The sequence below is a fragment of the Enhydra lutris genome, unplaced genomic scaffold (genome assembly GCF_002288905.1).
Source record: "Enhydra lutris kenyoni isolate GAN:26980312 unplaced genomic scaffold, ASM228890v2 scaffoldscaffold12, whole genome shotgun sequence".
Classification (NCBI taxonomy): domain Eukaryota; kingdom Metazoa; phylum Chordata; class Mammalia; order Carnivora; family Mustelidae; genus Enhydra; species Enhydra lutris.
In genome coordinates this window covers 55,989,099-56,015,552 of record NW_019154096.1, presented here as the reverse complement: position 1 = coordinate 56,015,552, position 26,454 = coordinate 55,989,099, and the positions used below count along the sequence as shown (strand labels likewise).

General features: G+C 38.5%; 1 protein-coding gene across 1 annotated transcript in view; it reads left to right on the top strand.

The window, feature by feature from the left end:
- The window catches only part of LOC111145208 (cilia and flagella associated protein 43), a 104,060-nt gene that overhangs the window by 27,998 nt on the left and 49,608 nt on the right, over nucleotides 1–26,454 (top strand). Inside the window, exons 9-19 of the mRNA XM_022499942.1 lie at nucleotides 2,112–2,228; nucleotides 5,904–5,984; nucleotides 8,908–9,056; nucleotides 11,421–11,524; nucleotides 14,632–14,772; nucleotides 15,564–15,736; nucleotides 17,208–17,357; nucleotides 19,718–19,848; nucleotides 21,804–21,951; nucleotides 22,662–22,763; nucleotides 23,522–23,599. Of these exons, the coding sequence (XP_022355650.1) occupies nucleotides 2,112–2,228; nucleotides 5,904–5,984; nucleotides 8,908–9,056; nucleotides 11,421–11,524; nucleotides 14,632–14,772; nucleotides 15,564–15,736; nucleotides 17,208–17,357; nucleotides 19,718–19,848; nucleotides 21,804–21,951; nucleotides 22,662–22,763; nucleotides 23,522–23,599 (1,374 nt within the window). The remainder of the gene's footprint in view (nucleotides 1–2,111; nucleotides 2,229–5,903; nucleotides 5,985–8,907; nucleotides 9,057–11,420; nucleotides 11,525–14,631; nucleotides 14,773–15,563; nucleotides 15,737–17,207; nucleotides 17,358–19,717; nucleotides 19,849–21,803; nucleotides 21,952–22,661; nucleotides 22,764–23,521; nucleotides 23,600–26,454) is intronic.

The following is a 26,454-nucleotide window of genomic DNA, read 5'->3' as shown; positions in this document are numbered from 1 at the left end:
CTGCCTGCCTCTCTGCCTACTTGTGATCTTTGCCTGTCAAATAAGTAAATAAAATCTTTAAAAAAAATTTAAACTCAAATATTAGTAATTATTTAATGTAGTTAAAAGGCGAAGTTTGCAATACTGGATTAAAAAAAAGCAAAACCCAGTTATGTACTGTTTACAAGTGACACAGCTAAAGCATAAGCATACAGTAAGATTGAAAGTAAATAAAAATAAAAAGTACAGTAATGCTGAAAGTAAATTTAAAAATTGAAAGTAAGTAAAAAAACAGAAAAAGATCTAACATGCAAACATTAACAGAAAGAAAGCCAGTGGTGCTCTATTAAATATCAGACAAAATAGACTTTCTGGCAAAAAATATTACTAAAGATAAACGGGCTTATTTCAAAAATATTAAAAGATTAAATTCAGTAGGAACATATCAATGCTTAATATATATATGTACCAAGTAAAATAGTCCCAAAATATATAAAAGCAAAATGTGACAAAATGACAAGGAGAAACAAAGTTGTAATCTCAATGGGAGATTTTAATACACTTTACCCAGTACATGATAGAATAAACTGTATCCCCAACACAGCAGGCAAAGTGAGAACAACTTTTCCATTTTCTCTTCAGAAGCTTCCAGTGATTCCCCCATGTTATTCTGACTAAGAGCCAGCATCCTCACTCTGCTTTACAATCCCTTCATAATGTGGATTCTACTCACCCCTGGGCCTTATCTCCCCCTACCCTGCTCTGGTCATGCTAGCCATCATACTGTATTCTTTTTTTTTTTTTTTTGTAAGATTTTATTTATTTATTTGACAGACAGAGATCACAAGTTGGCAGAGAAGCAGGCAGAAAGGGAAGAGGAAACAGGCTCCCTGCTGAGCAGAGAGCCCGATGATGCGGGTCTCGATGGCAGGAGGACCCTGGGATCATGACCTGAGCCAAAGGCAGAGGCTTTAACCCATTGAGCCACCCAGGTGCCCCGTCATGCTGTATTCTTTAACTCACCCAGCATGTTCCTCCCTCTGTGCACTGGCTACTCTCTCTGTCTGGAATGTTCTTCCCAAAGACTCCACATGGATCCTTTCTTTCCTCATTTCCTTCAAGTCTTTTAAGTCATCTCTGTAAAGCCTTTCTTGGACACTTGGTTTAGAATTTCACATTCTTATTTTGCCATGTCATATCCTCTTAACCTGCTTTATTTTTTTATTCTTACAATCACTGCTGTTTATTTAGATACCTTGTCCATTGTCTGAATCCCCCAGCAGAATGTAAGCTCCATGAGGGCAGGGAATATTTGTCTGTTTTGTCCTCTGATATAGGCCCAGGATCCAGAGAAGTGCCTGGCACAGCGTATCCACTCAATATTTGTTGAAGGAATGAGTACAAGGTAAAATCAGTGAATATCTATCAAATTTAGACTCTACAAAGTTGAATTTTAGATAAACAAGAACAAAAATACTCACACTTAACTCAAACTTGAAAAACTTGCTGTTAGTTGAAAGCAGACTTCTTATTGCTACTTATGTGCTCACACCATATTACATTTACTTGGCAGAGAGTCCCAACTGACAGGATAGATTTTTTTTTTTTTTTTTGAGGTGAATTGGCAGCTGATAATTACAAAAAATCATGAAGTAACATCTTCGGCTACACCTCCACAATTTCCTCAAAGGCTTATTTAAAAGTTTGTATCAATGCCCACCATGGTCTAGTATGTGATAAGAGTTAGTTCGTCTCCACAACTTTCCTGGTTTTCCACATTTTCCAAGTTTTTTGTATAAATAGACATTATTTTTGAGGTCGGAAAAAATGTTTTGTTGTGTTTTATAACTTAAAAACCAAATATTTGGATTTGGAGAAAAGAAGAAAGCCCCATTTATTGATTATTTTAAATGATAAATGAATGAATGAATTGATAAACAAACAAATTAAGCATCAAGATTTTAAGCTCCTCAAGGTCAGGGCCTTACTTAAATTAATCTCTAATTTCCGACACAGTACCTTGCTCACAGTGGACATTTAATAAATACTTGTTGAACTGCATACATAACAATTACATCTCTTTCTTTCTTTTCTTTTTTTTTTTTTTTTTTTTTTTTTGGTATATTTAACAGGGATCTGTTTATATTTACACTCCTGGTGAGAAGCCGACATTTGATAAAGTCCTAGAGGCTTGTGATGGGAAATTTCAGGCAATTGACTTTATCCCACCCAGAAATGAATACTGCATGGTAAGGAATACTTTATTATCTCACAGTAGGATTTTTAAAAATGATTTTGGAAGATCTTCTGCAACCTTATACAAATAGGAGGCAGAGGGTATTCTTGAGGATGTGGAAGAAATGCCAACCACTTTCATCATCAAATATACTCCCCAGTTAGATGACATCATTGTACTGTGACTTCATAATATTAAGTGTCTGAAAACAGTCAAAGCAATTGAAATCTTAGGAGCCATCCTGTTTATACTCATCATCCAAGTTTTCCAAGTCACATCTTTCAACACATTCATTGCCAATGAGTTATCAAAACTCATTAAACAATTACTGTTTACCCTCTTTCAGAGTAGTACAGACCCTCTGAGGATGAAAATGAAATGCAATACCAGTCAAAATCCTAGGAAGTTATTTTACGGATATCAATAAACTGATTTTGAAGTGTATGTGAAGAGGCAAAAGACTCAGAATAATAATCGAGTCAAAAAATTGGGCAGAAGACATGAACAGACACTTCTTCAAAGAAGACATACAAATGGCTAACAGATACATGAAAAAATGTTCGTTATCACTAACCATCAGGGCAATTCAAATCAAAACCACATGGAGATACCACCTTATGCCAGTTAGAATGGCAAAAATTGACCAGGCAAGAAACAACAAGTGTTGGAGACATTGTGGAGAAAGGGAGCCCTCTTAAACTGTTGTTGGGAGTGTACGTTGGTATAGTCACTTTGGAAAACAGTGTGGAGTTTCCTCAAAAAATTAAAAATAGAGCTACCCTATGACCCAGCAATTGAACTACTGGGTATTTACCCCAAAGATATAGATGTATTGAAAATAAGGGCCATATGTACCCCAATGTTCATAGCAGGATTGTCCACAATAGCCAAACTGTGGAAAGAGCCGAGATGCCCTTCAACAGATGTGTGGATAAAGAAGATGTGGTCCATATACATAATGGAATATTACTCAGCCATCAGAAAGAATGAATACCCAACTTTTGCATGAACATGGATGGGACTGGGGAAGATTATGCTAAGTGAAATAAGTCAAGCAGAGAAAGTCAATTATCATATGGTTTCACTTATTTGTGGGATATAAGGAATAGCATGGAGGACATTAGGAGAAGGAATGGACTTTTCCTGTGGACCCTGGGAAACAATCTGAGGGTTTTAGAAGGGAGGGTGTGGAGGGATGAGTGAGCCCAGTGATGGGTATTAAGGAGGACACGGATTGCATGGAGCACTGGGTGTTATATGCAAACAATGAATCATGGAACACTACATCAAAAACTAATGATATACTGTATGGTGACTAACATAACATAATAAAAGAAAAACATGTACAATATTGAAGAACAAAGTATAAAGCTAACACTACCCAATTTCAAGATTTACAAAGCCACAGTAATCAAGACAGTATAGTGCTGATGAAAGACTAGACAAATAGATGAATGGGACAGAATAGAGAATGTAGAAATAGATCCACATGAATATAGTTAACTGACCTTTGACAAAGGAGCAAAAGCAATTCGATTGAGAAGGCTTAGTCTTTTCACCAAATTGTTGCAGGAGCAACTGCACATCCACGTGCAAAGTCATCATCATCATCATCATCACCATCTAGTCACAGACTTTATAACTTTCTCAAAACTAACTCACAATGGGTTATAGACCTAAATATTATAGACCTAAATGTAAGATGAAAAATAGAAAGATCTAAGTGATCTTGGGTTTGGCAATGACTTTCTCAACACAACACAAAAACATAATCCACAAAAGGAAAAATTGGTAAGTTGGACTTCATTAAAATAAAAGACTTGTACTCTGGGAAAGACACCCTTAAAAGAAAGAAAAGAAAAGCCACAGATTGGGAGAAAAGTCTTTGCAAAACCTGTATCTGATAAAGGACTGGTTTCCAAAATATAAAAAGAACTCTTAAAACTCAACAATCAGAAAATAACTAACTGCAGTAAAAAATGGGCAAAAGATCAAGTACTTTGCCACAGAAAATATACCAAAGGCAAATTAGTATATGAAAAGATGTTTAACAGTATTCGTCATTAGAGAATTGCAAATGAGATGACACCACACATGTATTAGAATGTCTAAAATCTAAAACACTGGCAATATCAAGTGCTAGCAAGGATATGAAGCAACAGGAACATTCATTGCCTATAGGAATCAAAATGGTACAGCCACTTTGGAAGTTTGGCCGTTTCTCACAAAACTAAACACATTCTTACTTTATGATTCAGGAACTAAGCTTCTTGTTATTTACTTAAATTATTTGAAAACCTATGCCCACACAAAAACCTTCACATGAATATTTACAGCAGCTTTATTCATAATTGCCAAAACTTGGAAGTAACCAAGATGTCCTTTAATAGGTAAATGGATAAACTGTGGCGTATCAATACTATATTATTAATAATATATTTCAGCACTAAGTAATAGTGCTGAATATATGTAATATTATTCAGCACTAAGAATAAGTGAGCTATTAAGCTATGAAAAGACATAGAATAGCTTTAAATCCATAACATTAAATGAAAGAAGCCAATTTGAGAAAGATGTATGATTTCCTCTATATGATATTCTGGAAAAAAGAAAAACTATGGAGACAGTATGGGTCGCCAGGGGCTCAGTGAGAGAAGAATGGAGGTGGAGAACAGAGAATTTTTAGGGCAGTGTATCGGCATGATACTGTGATGGTGGATACATATCACACACTTATCAAAACCATACAATGGATATCTACAGGATGCATAACACAAAGGACGAATCTTAATGTAAACTATGGGCTTTATCAATAACAATGAATCAATATTGGCTCATCAGTTCTAATAAATTTACCACACTAATGCAAGATAATAATAGAGGAAATAGTATGTATATGTTGGGGGGAGGGTATGGCAACTCTCTAGTTTCTGCTCAAATTTTCTTTAATACTAAAACTGCTCTTAAAAGCAAAGTCTGTTAGAGGCATCTGGGTGGCTCAGTTAAGTGTCTGACCTTTTTTTTTTTAAGATTTTATTTATTTATTTGAGAGAGAGTATGAGAGGGGTGAGGGTCGGAGGGAGAAGCAGACTCCCTGCTGAGCAGGGAACTGGATATGGGACTCGATCCTGGGACTCCAGGATCATGACCTGAGCTGAAGGCAGTTGCTTAACCAACTGAGCCATCCTGATGCCAACCCCCCCCTTTTTAAAGATAAGTGTCTGACTCTTGATGCCAGCTCAGGTCTTGATCTTAGGGTCTTGAGTTCAAGCCCCATGCTTTGTTTTTTTTTGTTGTTGTTTTGTTTTGTTTTTATAACAAAGTCCATTAGTTAAAAAAATACATATCTAATTTCCCATTTCTAGCTTTATTCATTAAACAATAATCCTGTTCAATTTTCAAGTAACTCAATTATGTTATATGGAAAAAAAATTATTTCACTTTTCTAATCTTAGTCATTACATTACTTAAATTGTACTAAACATACTAGTTTAAAAAAAGATAATAGTTATTTTTGTTCAAATCAGAAGTACTGATGTTGTGAGTGTTATTATAATCTATATGAGTAAAATGAAATTTTATACTAAATCATCAGAGTTACTGACGTACTGTAAAGCGATTTAGAACATGGTTCCATAACAGAGTCTTATATTCCATTTTGAGTTTTCTTTTTCTTTTTTTTTAATAGACACTCACCCATTCAGGGGAAGTTTGTGTTTGGTATACAGAAGATGGTACTTGTGCTAGCAGGATTTATCTGAATACCCCAGTAAGTGTGCCTTATAAATTGATTAAAATATTAAATTCTAATCCAATCTGTGTTTTCATAATTACATGTCAAGTCTGCAGAAATACTTGTTGCAGGTGCCTTATTGCATTTTTACCCTATATATTTAGAATAATTCTTGTGTATAAAATGTATTCTACAGCCCAGAGGGTAGAACATAAGGTGCTGAGTTGGAGTACAGGAATGTTTTTCTGCGGGAACAGCTATTTTCGAAGTCCTAGTGGTTTATAGCTCACTCGTGCTAAAACTTCATTGTGCAGTAGCAGCGTCTCTGCTCCAGAGTCCCTCACCCAGGGAGCCACGCTGAGGGAGGGGCCACCACCTAATAATAGCTCTTAAGAGCCACAGTATGGGGAGGGAATGCCAGAGAGTCTTGAACTAGCAATTAGTTGCTTTTACTCAGACATGAATCACCCCCTTGGCTATAACTAATTAAATGGCCCCATCTAACCTCAAGGAGGTCAGTTAGAAATGAAAGAAAAAGCCACTCTAACCAGCTTGAGACAAAAATTAAAAAGTGGGGGTTATTGGCTTAATCAGCTATAAAGTATAGGACTTGTCTGGCCTCAGATGTTACTCAGTCCAGCAACTCAAATGATATTACCAGGGATCTTGTTTTTCTCTCTATGTCTCTAGTTTCATCTTAGGCTTCTTTTAGCGATACCCAAATGCCACAGGAGTCAACCTCACAGGTGTCAGACCATCAGGGAAGAAAGCCTCCTCCAGTGGGAAGAGGAAGAGAAAAGAAGTTTCTCTTTTCCATCAAGCTAAATGTCTTCTAATGTCTTAATAACATCTCTGAACTAATCACTGTGGACAGGGGAATGAGAAATGCTAATTGGCTTAAGCTCAGCCTTGAAAATGGGAGTCAGATCTGTTTCTCTGAACTCCCAAAATAGGAGAGATGGTTTCTCAGTAGATATTCAAGTACCAGAAAGAAGGTATTTGGATACTGGGGAATAAACCACAGTTGTTCACAACACTCGCCAAAGGGCGATACCATTATTTCTGCCACGTTCATAATACATTCTCCATAAAATAATACTTTAAGTTAAAACATGAAAGAACCAAGAAACGATGGCAATGGTATTTCCCCCTTATATTATCATCATTTGTTATATTACACAGTTCTAGATGAGGTATGGATCTTGGATCTTGGTAGTAGGTATGGAAGTTACAATCCTTGCCCTTTATAAAATTAAAATCTCAATTATAAAACAAGAGGAAGCTTCATACCTCACATAAGAAAATTATAAGACACAAAAGATACATAGTTCAATGGGATATATAAAACTCACCTTGACAAGTAAATATAAAAATTCTTATACTCTGGTGACAAGAGCTCCTATGTGTTCATTTCTATTAGAACTACTAGAACTAGAAGAGGTCTTAAAGCTCATCTGATCACATCTTTCACAGACGAGAAACATACAAATGATTAACAACCTACCCGAGAGTTTCTATAGTCTGGACTTAACCTTGCTCTTCTTGGCTAAGGAGAGAGATAGACACCATGAGAAGGTCTGCTTTCTGCATCAGAGATCTTGCCTTCACCTGAGCGAAGGGGTGAAGCTCAGACAGCTTTCATACTTAATTTGACAAACCTTCATTGAGCTCCAAACCAGGCATGGTATACTCATGTGGTTCAGACTGAGTTGGGGATAATGGCTGGTTTTTCCTCACTGGAGAATACTGATGCCTTGTGGAATATTGATAAGTACACTTGACCCAGCAATGCTGAGGCCAGATTTCCCTGCTATGCCTGGGACTGTGTTCCTCATGAACATTTCAGGCAGTGGGCTTCAGAGAACTTGGCCCAGTACTATGATGGGAGGATATCTGGGCACTAGCAGCTTCTCTTGATGGTACTTGCTGAGGTACATAAGACTCTCCAAGATACTACTGTCCTTGGTTAGCCTTAGCCTACTATTGCCCTGGAATAGAAGATAGTTTCAACAGATTATTTTGAGAAAACACACACACACACACACACACACACACCCCATTAAAGTCTTCCAGTTTAAAAAAAAAAAAAAAAGACCCTTGCCATTTTGTTTACAGTTGCGCATGAGATACCACTGAAGACTCAACCTTTAAAATTCGTCTTGAAAATCAAATGAAAATCTCCTTGGTTGAGCAACTGTGCATTTTAATGAGGCAGGACACCTGAGTTCTCAGCTTCATCATCAGCTACAGGATCCTGAGGCAAATTGCTCTTCTTCTCTTGGCCTCCATTTTCTCTTCTACAAAATGATTATCTCTTAAGGTCTTTTCTATTTCTAATGTTCTTTGATTTTATTCAAAACAACCTACAAAGTATGATTATAGAGAATGAAGCTGATTGCTTAAGTATCATGAAAGCAAATGTATTCTCCTAGACGTCATATTCCATAAGTGATTGTGAGATGAGTGGGAATCTCTGATGCAGGGCTTTGGTTACATAGTGCAGTGATATGGTTATTTTCTTGTCTTCCTCCATCATACCAGCCTCCCAGGGTCTACTACTATCCAACAGATGAATGCTGATTTTTAAAAATCACTAACATTTGGTAACGATGTCCAAAAGATGCTATGAATGTATTTTAAATTTTATTTTTTCATTATGGTTGGTATAATCATTTCATAATCATTTGGGGATAAAAATGAAGTCATGGTTTAAGGCTCGAGAAATCTCTTTATATTTTTGTGATTCTAATGTTAGGATAAAAGAATAACATGTAGAGATTCGTGTGACTTGTGCAGTCGATTAGCTCAGGAATGCTGCATGTCTAATTTGTAATACCACACACTTGCCGCGCTCCTCATTCGGAGGGCTTTTCAAATAAACCGTAGGTTCTTATGTGTGGTAAAGCAGGCTTCATGTTCTGGCACAGTGAAGTTAAGCATCTGGAGTTATTTTAAACAGGCAACAGTGCTGGCTTGCTCTCCTTCCTCCCTCTCTGCCGCCGTGGGCACCACGGGGGGCTCCATCCACTTCCTCGATGTCAGGGATGCTGAGGCGCCTCAGGCTGTTCACAAGGCCTTCCCCTCTGAATGGTCTGTGCAACACCTCCTGTAAGTACTCCCTGCTTCCAGCAGCGACGTTGTAGTGGCTTGTCTGTTCAAATTCCAGTAAGGCCATAGCTTTTTTTTTTTTTTAAGATTTATTTATTCACTTGAGGGGGCAGGGGTAGAAGGCAAGGGAGAGAGAGTTTTAAGCAGACTGTACTGAGCACAGAGCCCAATGGGGGAGATCTATCTCACAATCCTGAGATCATGACCAGGGCCAAAACCAAGAGTTGGACGCTTAACCATCGGTGCCATCCAGGCGCCCCAAGCCATAATTTCTTTCAAATTTAAGTTTTACCTCTTTTGTTTTGAAAATGAACACATTGGCTCAGTTCAGTGTTCCAAAAGGCCAGAGGGGTGCATAGCAAAAAGTCTCCCACTCTTGTCCCCCGACACCCAGTACTCCTCCCTGTAGACAGCCTGTTCCCAATTTCTCATTTCTTCTTTCCAGAGATAGTCCATCCATAAATAATCATAAAAGTAAACACTTCCTTTTAATCACACAAATAACTGTCAAGCACTTAAAATGTGCTATGTAGATGGTTCTATCGACTTCATGAGATGGATGCTCTTGTCTTCGTTACAGAGCAGGAAGATGAGACACAAAGTGTTTAAGTGACTTGCTTCATGTTACACACCTTGGAAATGGCAAATGTCAGGAGCAGACCCAGGCATTGGGCTCCGGAATCACTGCCTTTGCCTTTATTTTTTTCAAGTTTTTATTTAAATGTCTTTGCTTTTAAACAAACAGCAAACCATATACAATGTTCTATACCTCTTTTTTTTTTCCCACTTCAGGGTGTCTCTTGGACCAGGTTTTCTCTTCACACATAAAGACCTTCCTTATTCTGTTTTATGGCTACATAATATTCCATTATATGGATACACTATAACTTTTTAATCTTTTATTTTAATTCCAGTATTGTTAACATACAGTGTTATGTTAGTTTCAGGTGTACACTATAGTAATCAACAGTTCTATTACACACTACTCAGTGCTCACCCTGCCAAGTGTTCTCTTTCATCCCCATTACCTGTTTCACCTTTCTCCCACTCATTTCCCCACTGGTCACCATCAGTTTGTTCTTTATAGTTAAGAATCTGTTTCTTGGTTTTCCTCTCTCTCTCTCTCTCTCTCTTTTTCCTTTGCTCATTTATTTTGTTTCTTAAATTCCACATATGAGTGAAATTATGTTAATTGCCTTTTTCTGACTAACTTATTTTGCTTAGTATTATGCTCTCTAGTTCCATCCATGTTGTTGCAGATTTCATTCTGCAGGATTTCATTCTTTTTATGACTGAGTAATATTCCATTGTGTGGACATACACCACATCTTCTTTATCTAATCATCTATCCGTGGCACTTGGCCTGCTTCCAAAATTTAGCTATTGTAGATAATGCTGCAATAAACATAGGGGTGCCTGCATCCCTTTAAATTAGTGTTTTTGTATTTGGGGGGTAAATACTCAATATACCATAATTTTAAAAAGATTGTATGGATGGACATTTAGATGATTTCACATCTTTTGAAGTAATACTTTTTAGAAGACAGCACAAAGACATTGGATTTAAACCCATATGTTGCCATTGTTCATTCTTTTGTTAATTTATCATAATAGTAAGTATTATCAGAACTGACATTTGTGCCCTGCTTTACAGTTTGAGGTGCTGGCAGACAGTGTAGCGTATTGAATGTGATCCTCACTACACTGGTCAGAAAGGTATTAAGCGTGTCCCTATTCCACAAATGAAGGAATGCAGGTTCAGAGAAGTGAAGAGAGAAGCCTTTGGAGAATTGCCCAACAAGCACCTGGAGGAGTGCACCCACCTCCTTGTTTCCTACAAGAGGCCTCCTCCCTCTCAGGGGGAGAGGACCCCTCACCTGCCTCCATCTATACATTTGTTGCCTCCTCTTTCTCAGATCCTCTTCTATTATTTTAATTTGGATCTTCTCATTTTTCTAATTTCATGAAGGTGCTGGAACATTTCACTACTTTCTTCCTCCCCTTGTGGGGCACTGGTACTGCAGAGGGCTGCGACGTCACACTGATCACTGGTGTGAGGGCTGTTTATTTCCCCTGGAAATACCTTTCACTTATGATGAAATGCTTACCCAGTGCTACTGCATCTTCTTGACTGTGCACTTATAAGCTGCAGTTTGGAAACAGCATTAACTTGGAATGTCATGATTGTATTTATATGTCATCACTTGGCTTTTTTCTATAAGATGGAATAGTATTCAAAGTCACAAATCATAAGAGTGACTAGTTTTGAGTGTATCTCCATGCTGTCATCTAGTAAATTTGTTTACCATCTTATTAGTGAAACAAAATTGGATCCTCAGATTTCTTCTTTTCTTTCTTTTCTAGTTATGACCAGCAAGGGATCTATCTATTAGCTGGAACATCAGAGGGCTACATCTTTGTTATCAATGCCAATCCATCAAGCTCATTTCAGATCCTTGGATTTGTAGGTACTACGTGAAGTGCTTATTAATTTAAAATATTGGTCACTTCATTCCAAAGAATTTAAAATTGTGGAAATGGAGCTCTAGTGAAACAATTATTTGTGGTATATTTTCTAAAAAAAGAGACATTTAAATAACTGTTGTAAGTTACATAGGAGGATGCCTACATCATATTTAAAGGGTTTTTGGTACATCTACTTGGTACACAGTTGATGTTAAATAAACCTTCTTAAATAAATTAATGAATTTAGATATTTCTAATGTTAGACATTATATGTAGTATATATATGCATATTATATACATTATATACTGTATAATATATGTGTATATTATATGCATATATATAATGCTAGATATTTCTAATGTCATTACAAAATGAAGTTTGGTTGGTTTGTCCTTGAAATATATTTTAAAATATTTCTATTTAATAGAGATATCTAAAGAAAGCTTTAATACATGCATCTTTAATATTTCCTCTTTCAACAAAATTATATCCAGCTTTTTCAGTAATGCCATCCCCATGCCCAGGGAAACTATAGACCTGGCAGGTGAGGTAACACTTATATGATAAATAGTAAGACCTAATAGTTTTCTTTCTGACCTAAGGACTAAATATATATGTATGTTTTCCCCAAAACATAGTTAAATTTATTATTGACTTTTTAAAATTAGGTGTATTAGGTATAAAGTTAGATGACTATTAGGTGTAAAAATGCCAAACCTAGGCCAGTGGGGGGATGGGGAAGTCGAGGAGTCAGTTTAGTGCTGGAGGAATAAGCAGAGTGCTGTGTGGTCTCAGAGGAAGAAACAATTAATTCTGCCTCCCTTCCCTGTGAGGGAAGGAGTAGGGGTAGAGGGGAATACAGATAAGGAGGCATAGAGGATTGGGGGTGAGTACTCTGAGGGTGTTAGTTGTGGAAGACGGCATATTAGTAATCCAGCTCAAGATAAAAGACTGAGCAAAGGCACTTGGAATGGCAGGAAGTCTGGTATGGTAGGTTAACAGAAAAGTTTACTAGATGATGAACATGGCAATGAAGTCTGAAAGAAGACAAAGGTCTTGAATATCATTCCAAGGAGTCTGGACTTTTTTCTGTGGGTAATGAGACACAGTCAGAAGTTTTCAAGATGAGACAGGTATGATTTGACTTGAGTTTTAAAGGACGACTCTGCCACAAGTATGAAGGATAGAGAGAATGGAATTTAAAAAGATGAGTTAGGGAATAATTAGAGTAGCCCAGGCAAGAGGTGATATGAATCATAACAACAGCCAACATTTATCGAGGGATTCCTTGACATGTGATAGTCAGTGTTCTAAGAACTTGGCATGTGTTAATTCATTTAATGCTTACAGAAAACTCTCATGAGATAGAGACTATTACTATCCCAATTTACAGATGAGACAACTGAGGCACCGTCAAGTACTTCTTCAGAGTCATGTAGTTCGGTAGTTATGGAGCCAGGACTCAAAATCAGGAAGTCTGTCCTCGGGCTTTTGCTCTCATCCACAGGGCACCCACCGGGCAGCAGTCCTAGAAAGAGAAGAGAGGGGACAGCTCTGAGGGATGGAATTGATAGAATTTGGTGCTCCATTAAATGTGAAAGGGGAGGGTCAGCAATGACTCCAAAATTTCTAGCCCATGGTTTCATCAAATGAAGTAAAAACTCAAGACAAAAGGTTGAGGGTTAGTGTGAGATGACAAGCTCTGTAGAGTTGAAGCTAATAAGCTCTTTAGTGGGGGATATTTAGCTAATGTTTGGAAATGGAGATTTTTAGTTCAAGTCTCAATGATAGAATTCTGATCTTGAAATTATGAAAGCTGATGATATGGCTTAAGAAGACAGAGAAAAACAAATCCAATTGCTTAATGAGACCAACCAGTTAGGTTAAATATGTAAATTTGAAGACCTAGAGCATGGTAGGACCTATGGCTTACCTCAGAGTGAATGCACATCCCGCCTAAATATTCCATTTTTTAATATGTCTGGTCAGTCAGAGTGTGGGATGGGAAAAGCAACTTCCACTGAAGTTATGGACCAAGGACGATGGCACAGTGAAGCAAACAGGACAGACCAGAGTAATGAGAGCACTGGGAGTCACCCACTCCAGAAAGAGCTTGAGGGAGGAAGGCTGGATGAGGGTGTGGACTGACATAAACTCAACTGCAGTGAGGGCTGGCAGTCAGAAAGTGAAGTCAGTAAGTAGAAACTCCTGTTTTAAGGAGTTTGCAGCAGAAAAAAGAGAATTGACATAGATGGCAACTGTGGTGGGAAAGCAGGCTTGCAGCAAGTACTCAATTTGAGAACCGGGGAGTCTTGAGAGCTGAATAGAAGAAACCGTAAAAGACACAAGATGTGATCCTTGAGTGCACATGGTCTAATAGGAGATTGGTGGCATGGACTCTTATTTTGAGGACTCAAAATAAGAGATGCAAAGGACTGCATTTTGTTCATACAAAAATGCCTTCTGGATAAGAACATTGAGGTCCACTTTGTATCAGATGTCTTTGGTCTTCTTTGCTATGTCAGGGGAAAGATCATCAGATGAACACCTGAGGGGAGGGGCAGATAAAGTGGACACATATAAAACAGCCCCTGTGGAAAGACTTTGGAGAGAGCTGAAGGTGTGCCCCAGGCATGGCACCTTCCAGAGACCTGATTTCCAGGGGAGCAGACTCATCATGCCATGGGCATTTCCACCACCCCTGCAATATCTTGACTACAGATGCAAAGAACACTGATGCTTGAGTTGATCCAATATCAGGAGTGGACGAACAGGCCACAGAGGAGCATCGAGGGGCTGGAGCATGGAGGTGCAGCTGATGGGGTGAACATCGCAGACTCCAGAGGTTTCCTTGACAGGGAAAGAAGCTGAGCCACACTGAGTGGGCTTGAATCTGCCAACCCAGATATCTAATCATGACAGCTCCTCATCATTCATCAAAAATGTCCCCATCACTTATACTTAAAGGTCACTTTAAATATGCAGTAAATAAATTGAAATCTAAAGATTTAGGGAACACAATTCTATAATCTGGTATCTTACTTGGGAAGAAAAAAGATCCTTTTAACTTATGAAAGATCACTTAGGATGATTTCTGTTTGCTTTCAGAGGTGAGCAAAGACATTTTACAAATATCCACAGTGTCTCTTTTGGAAACAGACATAGTAGAAGTGATGGTGCTTTCCCCACTTCCAGAAACAGGAAGAAGCAGATTGGAAATATTTACTCTGCCTAAAATACTACCACGAGGTAAAGAAAAATCAAGCAAACAATTTTGTGCTAGGCCCAGATGAGTAGTTGCTTAACTTTCTTATTTTCTTTTCACCTTGTAATTACATTTTTCTTCCTTTTAGCATGTGAAGAGGTAAAATGGCCATCTTTTGTGCGTCTTACAAAGTAAAATTGATGTAGCGGCTAACAATGTGAAATTTGGACTTTCCTCTAGGCCTTGTCATTCATATGAACATATCTTATTACAAGAGAAGAAAAACGGGATCAACTGGCACTTTTGTTGGACTGATTTGTCATTTTGACGTCATTTGATATTTGATTGATAACTCTTGTTTTGTGGCTTCTAATATACATAGTAAACTTCAGACAGGTTACTGTGTAGTTACTTCTACTGATAGAATTGTAGAAAGCTTTTTGGATAAAGAGGTCTGATAATATAGAGACTTTTAAATAACAAATATAATTGGGTAGCTGGTTTGCAAATACATAATTTGCAATAAAAGAGCTGAAAACCTCCAAGTATTCTTGTGTCTTAATTGAGAATCTCAGTATCTTTTAATATGTCTCTACTTAATTGAGTAAATTAGCAAAGGCCTTAAAAAGGATATTTTATGCACTATCAGTCATTTAATACTCAAGTAGTTCTAATGAAGTTCTAATGAAGTTGTTTTGAATCATTTATCCTCTCAAGAGCCTCTGCATTACTGATTGAACATTTAAATTTTTATTTCATTTTTCGTATTCATAATGCTTATAAAATAAAAGCAATGTACAGTGCAAATGATCTTCTTCTTCCCCAGATCTTACAGTTTCTGCGAGCTTTACTGATGAAAGAGGGAGGCTGAAAGATGAGCTCATTCATAGGTTCCAGTATGAGACAGAACACAGCCTGTCCTCCGCCGTGCTGGACTTTCAAAGTCAACAAATATATGGCTTCTGTAACCAAGTGTCGTACATCTGCAGCTACCTTCTTCCTGAAAAAGTACGCCAATACTTAAGTGTGCTCTTATTTAGCTTAGAAACCAAGATTCACACACTTTGCTAATTAGACACAATCCATGCTTTAACATTATAGTCCATTTAACAAATGACTTTATTATAGTAGCATAATATTCTTGACTTAGATACATTGTTAGCATTATTTGTTAATCTGTCATACATACCTTTGAGCACCATCATACTTGTGTTACATCCATCCTACTTGTCAGATTAACATGCAGGTAACACTATTATTTTAGTGTCTCTAAATACAACATAGCCTCAGAACATCTCTTCCACAGGTGTCAGGTGTCAGCAGTTTTCCATGGAACTTTGCACCTGAGCCATATGAAACATTGCACAAAATAGATAAACTATGTTTCTGCCATCCTTACATTACACTCATTGCAAGCATCTCTCATATGATACCACTCCTGCTACACACACTGGCCCAGACTATCTATCCCCCTTCCCTCTAAACTCTCCTCTCCCAGGGTAGCCAATGTCAGCAGGGTATGAGACACAGATATGCCAAGAACGAAGAAATGGTTGTGGCAAGGAGAATTCAAGGAAAGCTTTACAGAGGAGGTAGTATTTGAATTGGCTTTTGAAGAATAGGTCAAACTTAGACATGGAGAAATATTGTGTACAATCTTGGCAGGAGATGGGAGTTGCTGTAGAGGGGGACAGGTTGGTGGAAATGGAGTGGGGAAGGGTATTCCAGACAAAAGTCATGGCATGTGTAGGGGCTTGGAGGTGGAAGTACATGAGGGAACACTGACTCATTTAACTGCACTTGAGCATGGGGATATGTAAAAAGAATTAGTAAAAAATAAAGATTGTCAGGGATGCCTGGGTGCCCCAGTCAGTTGAGCGTCTGCCTTCAGCTTAGGTCAAGATCTGGGGGTCCTGGGATCGAGCCCCTGTCAGGCTCCTGCTCAGCAGACAGTCTGCTTGTCCCTCTTACTCTGCTCCTCCTCCCTGCTTGTGTGCATGTGCTCTCTCTTTCAAATTAAAAAAAAAAAAAAGATTGTTGATGTAGGCTGGGATATTTAATGGTAGCTAATGTATAAAGACTTCTCTTAGTTGGTTAGAACAAACTTGAATTTGCCAACATATGAAAAAGTGGTACAAGAAATGTGGTGTATCGGTTTATTTCTATTGGCAGTGTTTGCAGATTTGAATCTGACCGTATATGCACAAGCACAAGCTTTAAGTTGCTGCTCCCCTGATCTTTTCTTTCTTTTTTTTTTTTTAACATTTTATTTATTTATTTGACAGAGATCACAAGTAGGCAGAGAGGCAGAGAGAGAGGAGGAAGCAGGCTCCCCACGGAGCAGAGAGCCCGATGTGGGGCTCGATCCCAGGATCCTGAGATCATGACCTGAGCCGAAGGCAGAGGCTTAACCCACTGAGCCACCCAGGCACCCTCCCCTGATCTTTTCTCTAATGGGGTCATGGTCTTTGATTGGCAGGTACACAGTGGTATTTGCATTCTTAAGCCATACCAAAAAGTGCAAAGCAAACACTATGGACCCGGAATGCTCTCTCTGTCTTCACATGGGTTGTGGCTCATAACAATAGCTAAAGGTGGAATTCTGTGTATCCGAGATGTTCATACTTTGGTAAGTTACCCCCTTTTTTTTTAATCTTGGGGTGCATATCTTGATCTCATATAAAGAACAAAGGCCATTGGGGAAGGAATTTGGCTTCTTTTTTAGGTAAATTAATTCGTAATTTATTTACCACCGATGGTAGTATTGACTTAATTTTTTTTTTTTTTTTTTTTTTGGCGATTCACAGACCTGTACCCCTGGGGATAAAAATATATGTTTATAAAAAATAAAATTGACTTAAACATTTTACAGGTGATTTTATGTAGTGAGGTTCGAGTTTCCAAGGGAGGAAACCAGTAGGCCAAGATCTGCCAATAAAGACCTTGGGACTGAGATACTGTAGGTGAACGCAGCCCAGCTCCACCACCACTTGGTTGTGTATCTTGGAGACTCACTGAGCTTCAGATGCTCATCTGTAATATTGGGGGAACCGTCTATGTTCTCAACCTGTGGGATTCTGATGAGAGCCGGGGAGAGGGTATATGCAAAACAGCTTTGGAAATGGTGCATTGTGGTGCAAACCTAGGGATTATTACTCCTGTCTCCCTGGCCTAGAGCGACTCTGGACTGATTGCTGCTACTCTCCCTCCCCCAACCCAGTTCTTCAAGGGATGCTGGAAGAGCGTAAGGGAGAGGGTGTGGCCCTTACTGAGCCTTCCCTCATCACTTGGAGACCTCAACATCGCCCATAGTGCTACCAGTTCTGATTTCCATTGAGAAAATGAAAATAGTTTCTTCTCTCCCAGATGCGGAGGATCCTTTTCTAGGTTTTGAGTCCAAGTTGTACTGGTTATCAGTATACTTTAATGAGGTCAGTGATTCTTACCCAGGGTTCTACCCCACACACCTGAAGCCTTGCAACTACTACTTGAAACACTCCTGCAGATCCACAGATAAACTGGGCCCTGGTATGCACATCTGGCTCTCCTTGTGCATCTGTGTAAGAAACCATATTTGGACTACAACTGGGCAAAACTGATACCATTATTATATGGGAACAATCTTGAATCATTTAGAGATTATTTTGAAGTTGACAATTTGCAAACTTTGCTACATTGTCTCTTATTCAAATGATTTATAATAGATGTTACTGCTGATGGTGGCATGATGTGGCAAGGCATCAGAATTCTTCTGGGTAATTCTATGCAAAGCACCTCCTATATGAGGTTATTTATGGCAGCACTGTTTATAAAAGCAGCCTCATGACCACCAATGGAGGACTGGATAAATAAATAATGTTATATAAACAATACATAAAGAAAATATGGAATATTATGCAGACTGAGAAAATCTTTATGCCACAATATGAAAAGAACCTCAAGATCTACTTTTAATAAGGAAAAGCAAGGCGCATAATATATTATGCTACAACTTATGTTTAGAATTATGTCTACATAAAAATTTGTTCATATACATTTAAAAACCTCTGAGAGGGGGCGCCTGGGTGGCTCAGTGGGTTGAGCCTCTGCCTTTGGCTCTAGGTCGTGATCTCAGGGTTCTGGGATCGAGCCCCGCATCGGGCTCTCTGCTCGGCGGGGAGCCTGCTTCCTCCTCTCTCTCTCTCTGCCTGCTTCTCTGCCTACTGTGATCTCTATCTGTCAAATAAATAAATAAAGTCTTTAAAAAAAATTAAAAAAAAAAAAACCTCTGAGAGGATATTTAAAGTATTAATTATGCCGATCGGCTTTGGGAGGTGGCTGGGGAATGGAGACAGGAAGGAGATTTCACTGCATACTCTTAGTTTTTGAATCTTGAACCATTTGAATGTATTACCTATTTAAAAAGTTAAATTTAAAAAAAAATCATGGTTGAGAACCAGTGTGACACAGAAATCCCAATTTTTAGTCAAGGAACTTAAACTGTTGCCCTGTGTAACAGATCAGTGATATGTTTTGTTCGGGTTCTACTTGAACTGGTTTAGCATCCTCCATGTGGGGCATATTACCCTCCATTCTTCACAGTGCCTATTCCTCTCTCAACCACTCATCACACAGAAATGAAACCTACTTTACTCTTGAAGGCATCTGAATCTGCCATTTCTGCTTGCTCAAGTCCCCTCCCCTAACTGTGTAGCCCTCAGCAAGTTGCTTCTGTGTGTCTAGTTTTCCTATTACAAATTGGTGATAATAGTCTCTCTCCCTCCATTCAACACAGATGAGAAAGTAAATCAGTATCAGTGCGCATGTTTTGAACTAGGGATTTTCAGTACTATGTATTACTAAGAGGCTACTTCCATGCCAAATAAAAATTTGCTATTAGCAAATACAAAAAGATTTATCCATAAGCAAAAGTACATGTGACCCTCTTAGAAAAGCCATATGGTCAAGTTGCATTTGTAATTTCTGCACTTTGTTCCTAAAACTATTAAGGAAACGTTTGCTCGAAGTCGGAGTCATTCTCACCAGGGGCATGGTATTCAATCAGTGAGAATTTCAATGGATGGACAAAACATTCTGGTGAATGGGAGAGATGATGGCACCCTTGTTTACCTAAAATGGAGGTGTGTACGGTATACAGTAAGCAACATGATGCGCTATAGTGTTTTAAAATAAAGATTTTGTTACTATTTATGTAGAGCAAGGCCATCATAACAGGAGACAACTGCCATCGAAAAAATTATTATATTCACTGCCCAAAAGAAGGAGGTTTGCCAACATATGTGGCAGAGGAAGGCACCTAGGTGGATAACAAGGCAGAAAGAACAAAGGAAATATGGGCAAAAGCCTTAGTTTGGTTTCCATGGGAAGGAGCAGACAGGGTTAGCATTGGTTAGTTTGGTTAATTTCAGCAGGTTCTAGAGCATGGGTGCTGGCCCTGGTTGTCTGATATTTGGTCCAGGGGTGATTAAGGCAGGGAAATGGCGGCCCTGAGTTGGAGGGGTGGGCTCTGGATTGATTGGCTTGCCTTTGAGAGGTGGCTCCAGGGTGAGTGGTTTCCTATTTGTACCAACTGGTGGGTCTCCGGAGGGGCAGTCCCACCAGGGTCAGCAGGGCCCCAGATGTCAAAGCATCAAAATACAAAAAAATAACAAGACATAGTACATATGAGATGATAGTCGTTCCTTTCATAACACCTGTTGGAGGAGTACAATGAATGAGGACCATCGTGAAGAGTAGATCATTTTCTTAAGCTCCTGTTCATCCCTTAAAAACCTGACATAGATTTGTATGCATGTGCACACCCAGGTAGATATACTTCCCTAGTGGGACTTTGCTTAGACAATATCAAATTATGTAGACTTTGCTTAGATTAAAATTAAAATTCCAAGTAAAATACTGCTTGAGCATATAAATGATGACCAAGGGATAGAACCTGAAGATGACAGCCTGGACTTTATATGTTGCCTTGTTTGGCCTGTTGTTGGATATCATTAGTTAAGGTGCAATTTATTGCTGCTAAAAAAAAAAAAAAATCTCCTGGTGCTTCCTATGATTAAAAAAGTAACAAAACATGGGACACTGAAAATGTTAAATATTTGTAAATGTTAAATAAAAGTAAATGGAGATTTTACGTCGTAACAGTTTTGGTCATCACTTATTTCAGAGACTCATTCGAACACTGCATCTTCACGCCCATTTTATGCATGGACTCTGAGTAAAATACTAACTTGTCTCTCATATACAAGTCCTAACACATCCTGTACAGTAAGTGAACAAACAGCATCTCCAGCAATAATGAACAAATGCTGGAGCCCTCTTTCTAGAAGTAAGGACATCTCCATCCATGTGTCATTAATCATGTGGACTTCTGACTCAAAACAAAGTAGAGTTTGAAGCCTTGGTCCAGGACTTACTAACTTATGTTAGTAACCTCAGGCACATAATAATACCCTCTCTAAGTCATCTATAACAATGTTCCTCAAGGTGGAGCCTGCAGCAACTGTAAACTTGTTAGAAATGCTTATTTTTGGTCCTTACCCAAACTTTCTGAATCAGAATCTCTGTGGATGGGGCCCAGAAATCTGTTTTTAACAATCCCTCATCCATGCAGTACTGATATGTCTAAGGTTTGTGATGCCCTGGCATATTGCATGGGAGTAATGCTTCCCTCAATGGCGGGTGGGGGTTACAAGGAACAAATATGACAGTGTGATTATGTATGTGAAGCAGTAAAATGCCTAGTATATTCTAAGGCTCCACCAGAACAATGGCTCTTCTGTACAGTGGCCAAGGCGGGTAGGTACAGAGGACGTGTAGGGTAAGGGTCCAGGGACAATGTGAGAAGAGGTCAACTCAGAGAGGTCAAGAGGACTATCATGTCGGGGAGCCTATGAAAGGACTCACCTATCTAAGAAGTAGAGTCCTAATAACTACAGGGCACTGTGGAGAATTAGCCCCATATTTCTTTGTGTAGAAATGGTTAGGTATCTGGAAATAATGCTGCTAAAACTTTTTAAAATTGGATTTTGTAGTCCTTTTCTTTCTTTCCTTTTTTTTTTTTTTTTAATTAATATAGGCGGCTTGGAGGAAACCTAGCCAGTGACATTATCCATTATTCCCAGAAACTTTCAATTTCTCTGAGCAACACCATGAATGAGGAGAATGAATATTTAAGTATACAACAAGGAGAGTCCTTGAATTTGGAATCAAAATCTGAACATACAGTTGAGTTCCAATATAGCGTTTGTCCTTCTTTTCTCCCTTCCTTCCTTCCTTCCCTTCTTCCCTCCACCCACTCTCTCTTCCTTGCTAAATCAGATATCAGTTTTCAGTAGAAAGGAGGAATGGGGGAGCCTGGGTGGTTCAGTGGATTAAGCCTCTGCCTTCAGCTCAGGTCATGGTCTCAGGGTCCTGGGATTGAGCCCCACATTGGGCTCCCTGCTCAGCAGGGAGCCTGTTCCCCCCCGCCCTGCCTACTTGTGATCTCTCTCTGTCAAATAATAAATAAAATCTTAAAAAAAAAAAAAAAGAAAGAAAGGAGGAATGGATGGTGCAGAAGGGCAAGAGGATTTTTTTTTTTTTTTTTTAAGTGTAAAGACCCCAAGAAGGAAGAAAAGACTGAGATCCTAAGTACAAATGGCAGGGCCCGGCTTGATAGGCAGGAGCATGTGGTCTGCAATGACAGGAAGGAAGCAAAGAGTTTTTTGGTGAATGTGTGACCTGTCTGATCATTTTTGCTTTCTCAGTGAAAGGTGTGGCTGACCTAAGGACAGACTGATATGAATTAAATTAATAAAATATTACATCTTGGGCAGGCAAAATTTTTGGTATTATTTTAAAAATGCAACAAGTGCAAAAAGATCCAAAGCAATTATATGAAGTAGAGTGGGAGGAAAAGCATTTTAATTTTAAGAAATGTCTGTCTTCTTCTAAGATAAATGAAAATATGAAGCCAAGCGTTGATTCGTCACAGGAGGAATTAGTCCAAGTTGATAACATAAAGGAAATTCCCTGGATACAACAAAAAAGCGAAGAGGTATTTATAAAACATGGAGGAGGTTTGAAATAATGCTCTGTATGTGTGCCAAATAGATTAGTTTCCTATGAAAACCCATTGGAAAGTTAGAAAGTAGAATGAGATGCCACTGGGCAGAACATTACATCATACAAGTGTAATAACTTTCCTGAAAGCAAACACCCTACTCTAGCCCAAGGTTTTAGATTATTAGCTTTAGTTATTAGCTTTAGGAACAGTGCTTAAGCTAATATGAAACAGAACAAACAGGGGAAGCCGAAGTGAAGAACGATCAGATACTTCATGTCGGGGTGAATGTGGGGGGCTGCTGCAAAGTTGATTTGAAGAAAACAGGTGGGCCAGGAACAGGAGAAAGGACATGGTGGCTTTAGATGTGCAGGAAAATGACAAAACTAGCAGCTCATGTCTGAAGTTAGCTTGTTAGTTTCACTCAAGTTCCCAATAAAATAGCTAACTGGTTGCTTTTGTCAGCTATTCTCTATTTAATTTTTTCACTATTTATCTTCTTTCCTTTGGCCTTTGAAATGACATCGGTTGCAAGTTGCTTCCAGGGTCACTTGCACAGCAGCTTTGGACTTAAGCAAGGCAGTGCAGGGGCGATATTTCATGTACACTCCGTATTCTTAGTCTTTACAAAAGTTGTTTCCAGAGAAGTACTACCTGTGTATCTGTGTACGTCTGTGTGCATCTATCTGCCTATCTGTCATACAACTATAATTTCTCTTGCCTGTTTAAGTGATGTACTTGTTCCATTTCAGGCCATCAAAAATGAGGTGAAACTGTTTTCCAGAAAAAGGAAAGAGATAAAAACAGGAATCAAAGCACTTGCTAAAACTGTAAGTGGTGCGAATTCATAAATGAATATACTGGCCCTAGGTCTAAAATTCCTTTTTTGAACTTCATTTTATTCAACACCGCATGAGGAGCCGTACTCATTTTTCCCTCTGCCAGTAAGCTCGGTTTTCTGAGGTGCTGTAACATGGTGGAATTTGCCCCATTCCACACCATATATAAACAGTGGTTTTCTTCTCGGACTTCCTGACGCTGGGTCTCCCTTCTTTTTTTAATACTTATTTTTATCAAAGTTACATGTATACACTTTTACAGCTTAAATAATGAGTTATATAATTAAAAATAGTGTTTTTAAAACAACACCTGCCCTACTTTTCTTCTCTATGATTCCTGTACTCTCGAGATAAGTGTTTTCAATTCTTTCATCATTTTTGTTTACCTTTATCTTTCTAAATGGTTTTTTTAATCCTGTTTTTTCTTGATATTTCTATTTTGGCATTAACTGTGGACTTCCTGTTATGGAAGATGAGTAGGTACTTTTACACCTCTTCACTACAACATACACATAAATCAGTATCAGTATGCACACTAGTAGAGTTACATAAATACTCTCAAAGCTGAGCCACATGGTATGTTATGATTACATTTCCGTTTTTACAATCATATTTTCCCTGGAATAATAGCCTTTGTTTTAGAGTAAGCCTTTCTATGTACCTACTCACTGATTTAGACCTTCTCAAAATGCTAAAAACTCTTAATACAGTCAAATACCTGAGGTAGTCAAGCTGTCAGTGGTTGGTTTGTTTTTATGACCTCATTTTCCATCTTCCAGCTCTAGTCTAAGCACCTTGCTCCCTAGACCAGATACATGGTCTGAGGGAGCATGAGTCCTAGGAACTCCTCTTGTCTATACATCTGGGAAATCCTCTGCCCCCTGAGTTGGAGCCCCTCTTTCCAAGGCCCAATGCATTTTTCTTTGTTTTCTTGACGTACATCTTCTAGTAGCTTCCTAAGCAGGACTGCTGTGTTGTTGCCTTCTTGAGGACATCATTTATCAGATAGCTGTGCTTCTGGAAAGGTAATGCAGTGTGGATGGTGCCTGTCCCCTTAGAGTTCTACAATGCTTTGGCTCCATTCTTGGGAAAGGGCATGTGGGAGGGATATTTTTGAAACTTGGTTTTTCTTAAAATTTCTTTATCCTACTTTATCCTACTGTCACACTCGGTGTTCCTTGATTTCCCCTCAGAATTTTGAAGGCTTGCTCCATCATCTTCTAGCTCTCAGTGTTTGCTTTAGAGAATCCAATACCTTTCTGATTCCCAGTTCTTTCTAGGTAACCAGGTTTTGTCTCTGCAAACTTACAGGATCCTTTATCCCAGCTGTTAGGAAATTTCACAATTATGTACCTTGATAGATTTGATGGATATTTTTGGTTTGCTGGTGCAGATATATTCCCCACCCCCACCCTTCTCATCCCCAACAGGCTGGCCTTTGTGGATATTATCAATGTGCTATCTTGCCTCTCACTTCTGGCTGGGCATAGTCAGTGAGGAGCAGCGGCAATCAGAGGGCAGGGTCTTTATTCCTCCAGTGGCCTCTTTGTGGTATTATGATTTGGCCGTGACAGCCAGCCCTTTCCTGCAACTACCGATCTCTCCAGGTTCCAGTAACTACTCCCCACCCTTCCCCTTCACACATAGGCGTGGTGATCACTTTCTGTGTTGCTACCCTGAGATGCTTTACCATGCCTTGTTGGCTTCCTTTACCCTGACAATACTTTTATAAAAGTCCCTCTCCCCAGTTATCCCATTTGGGCGTGTCATCTGTTTTGTACCAGGACCCTAGTTCATTTGCTAGTTTTTGTCTTTCTTGTGTGCTAGACATTGGTGAGCACTTTCTATAAAAAATCTTTGTCCTTCAGTTCTGGGAAATGTTCTCAAATTTTTCTTTGGAAATTTCCTCCTCTTTGTTTGATTTGCCTTATTACTAATTGGGTTGACTATCCTCTCATAACTCTAAAAGACCTTCCTCTTCTGTTAATTCCTTGTTCATATCCCGTGACTATTTTTCTATCATGTTGTTGGTCTTTTTCCTTTTGATTGGGGAGTTTTTTTATTTTTATTTTTAATTTATATTTGTCATAATTAGGGCTAGTTAAGCTGTGATAATAACTAAACTCCAAAAATAGAGTGGCATAGGGATTGGAAGTTTATTGACTGGTCATTAACTACTCTGTTCCATGCAGTTGTTCAGAGATGCAATGGGGAGGAGATTCTGCTGTCTTCAGCAATGCCTTTTGAGGTTGCCTTTTTTGAGCTCAACACAGTCAGCTGGGAGGGAGAACAAGCACAGAAGTGTGCAAGGGGAAAATCTAGAGCTGGCTTTATTATCAGGTTGAACCATATGAAATCACAGTTTTATATGGTTCAACCTACAAATACTACAAATATTTTTGTCTTGTGCCTTACCTTTTATAATGTGCCTTTTAAAATGCAGAATTTAAAAAAAAATTAAAAATAATAAAAAATAAAAAAATAAAAATAAAAAAATAAAATGCAGAATTTATAAGTTATGATCCAAATGTACTGATATTTTATTTAGAGCTTTTGTTCTGTATATGTGATTTTAAAAAGGTCTTCCAAAGTCTCACAATTTTTTTTCTAATACTCCTTTTATTTCACCTGTAATTTATTTTCATGAGTGGTATGAGGTATGGATCTAAATTTATTTTTTCAAATGACTAGCCCATTTCACCCATGCTTTTTATTGAATGTACCACCTTTTCTCCAATGACTCCGAGTACTTCCTCTGTCAATCCCTGGATTCCCATATATGCACTATTGTTTCTGGACTCTCTATTCTGAAATAGAGTATTGATCATTTCCCAGGAAAATTCCAA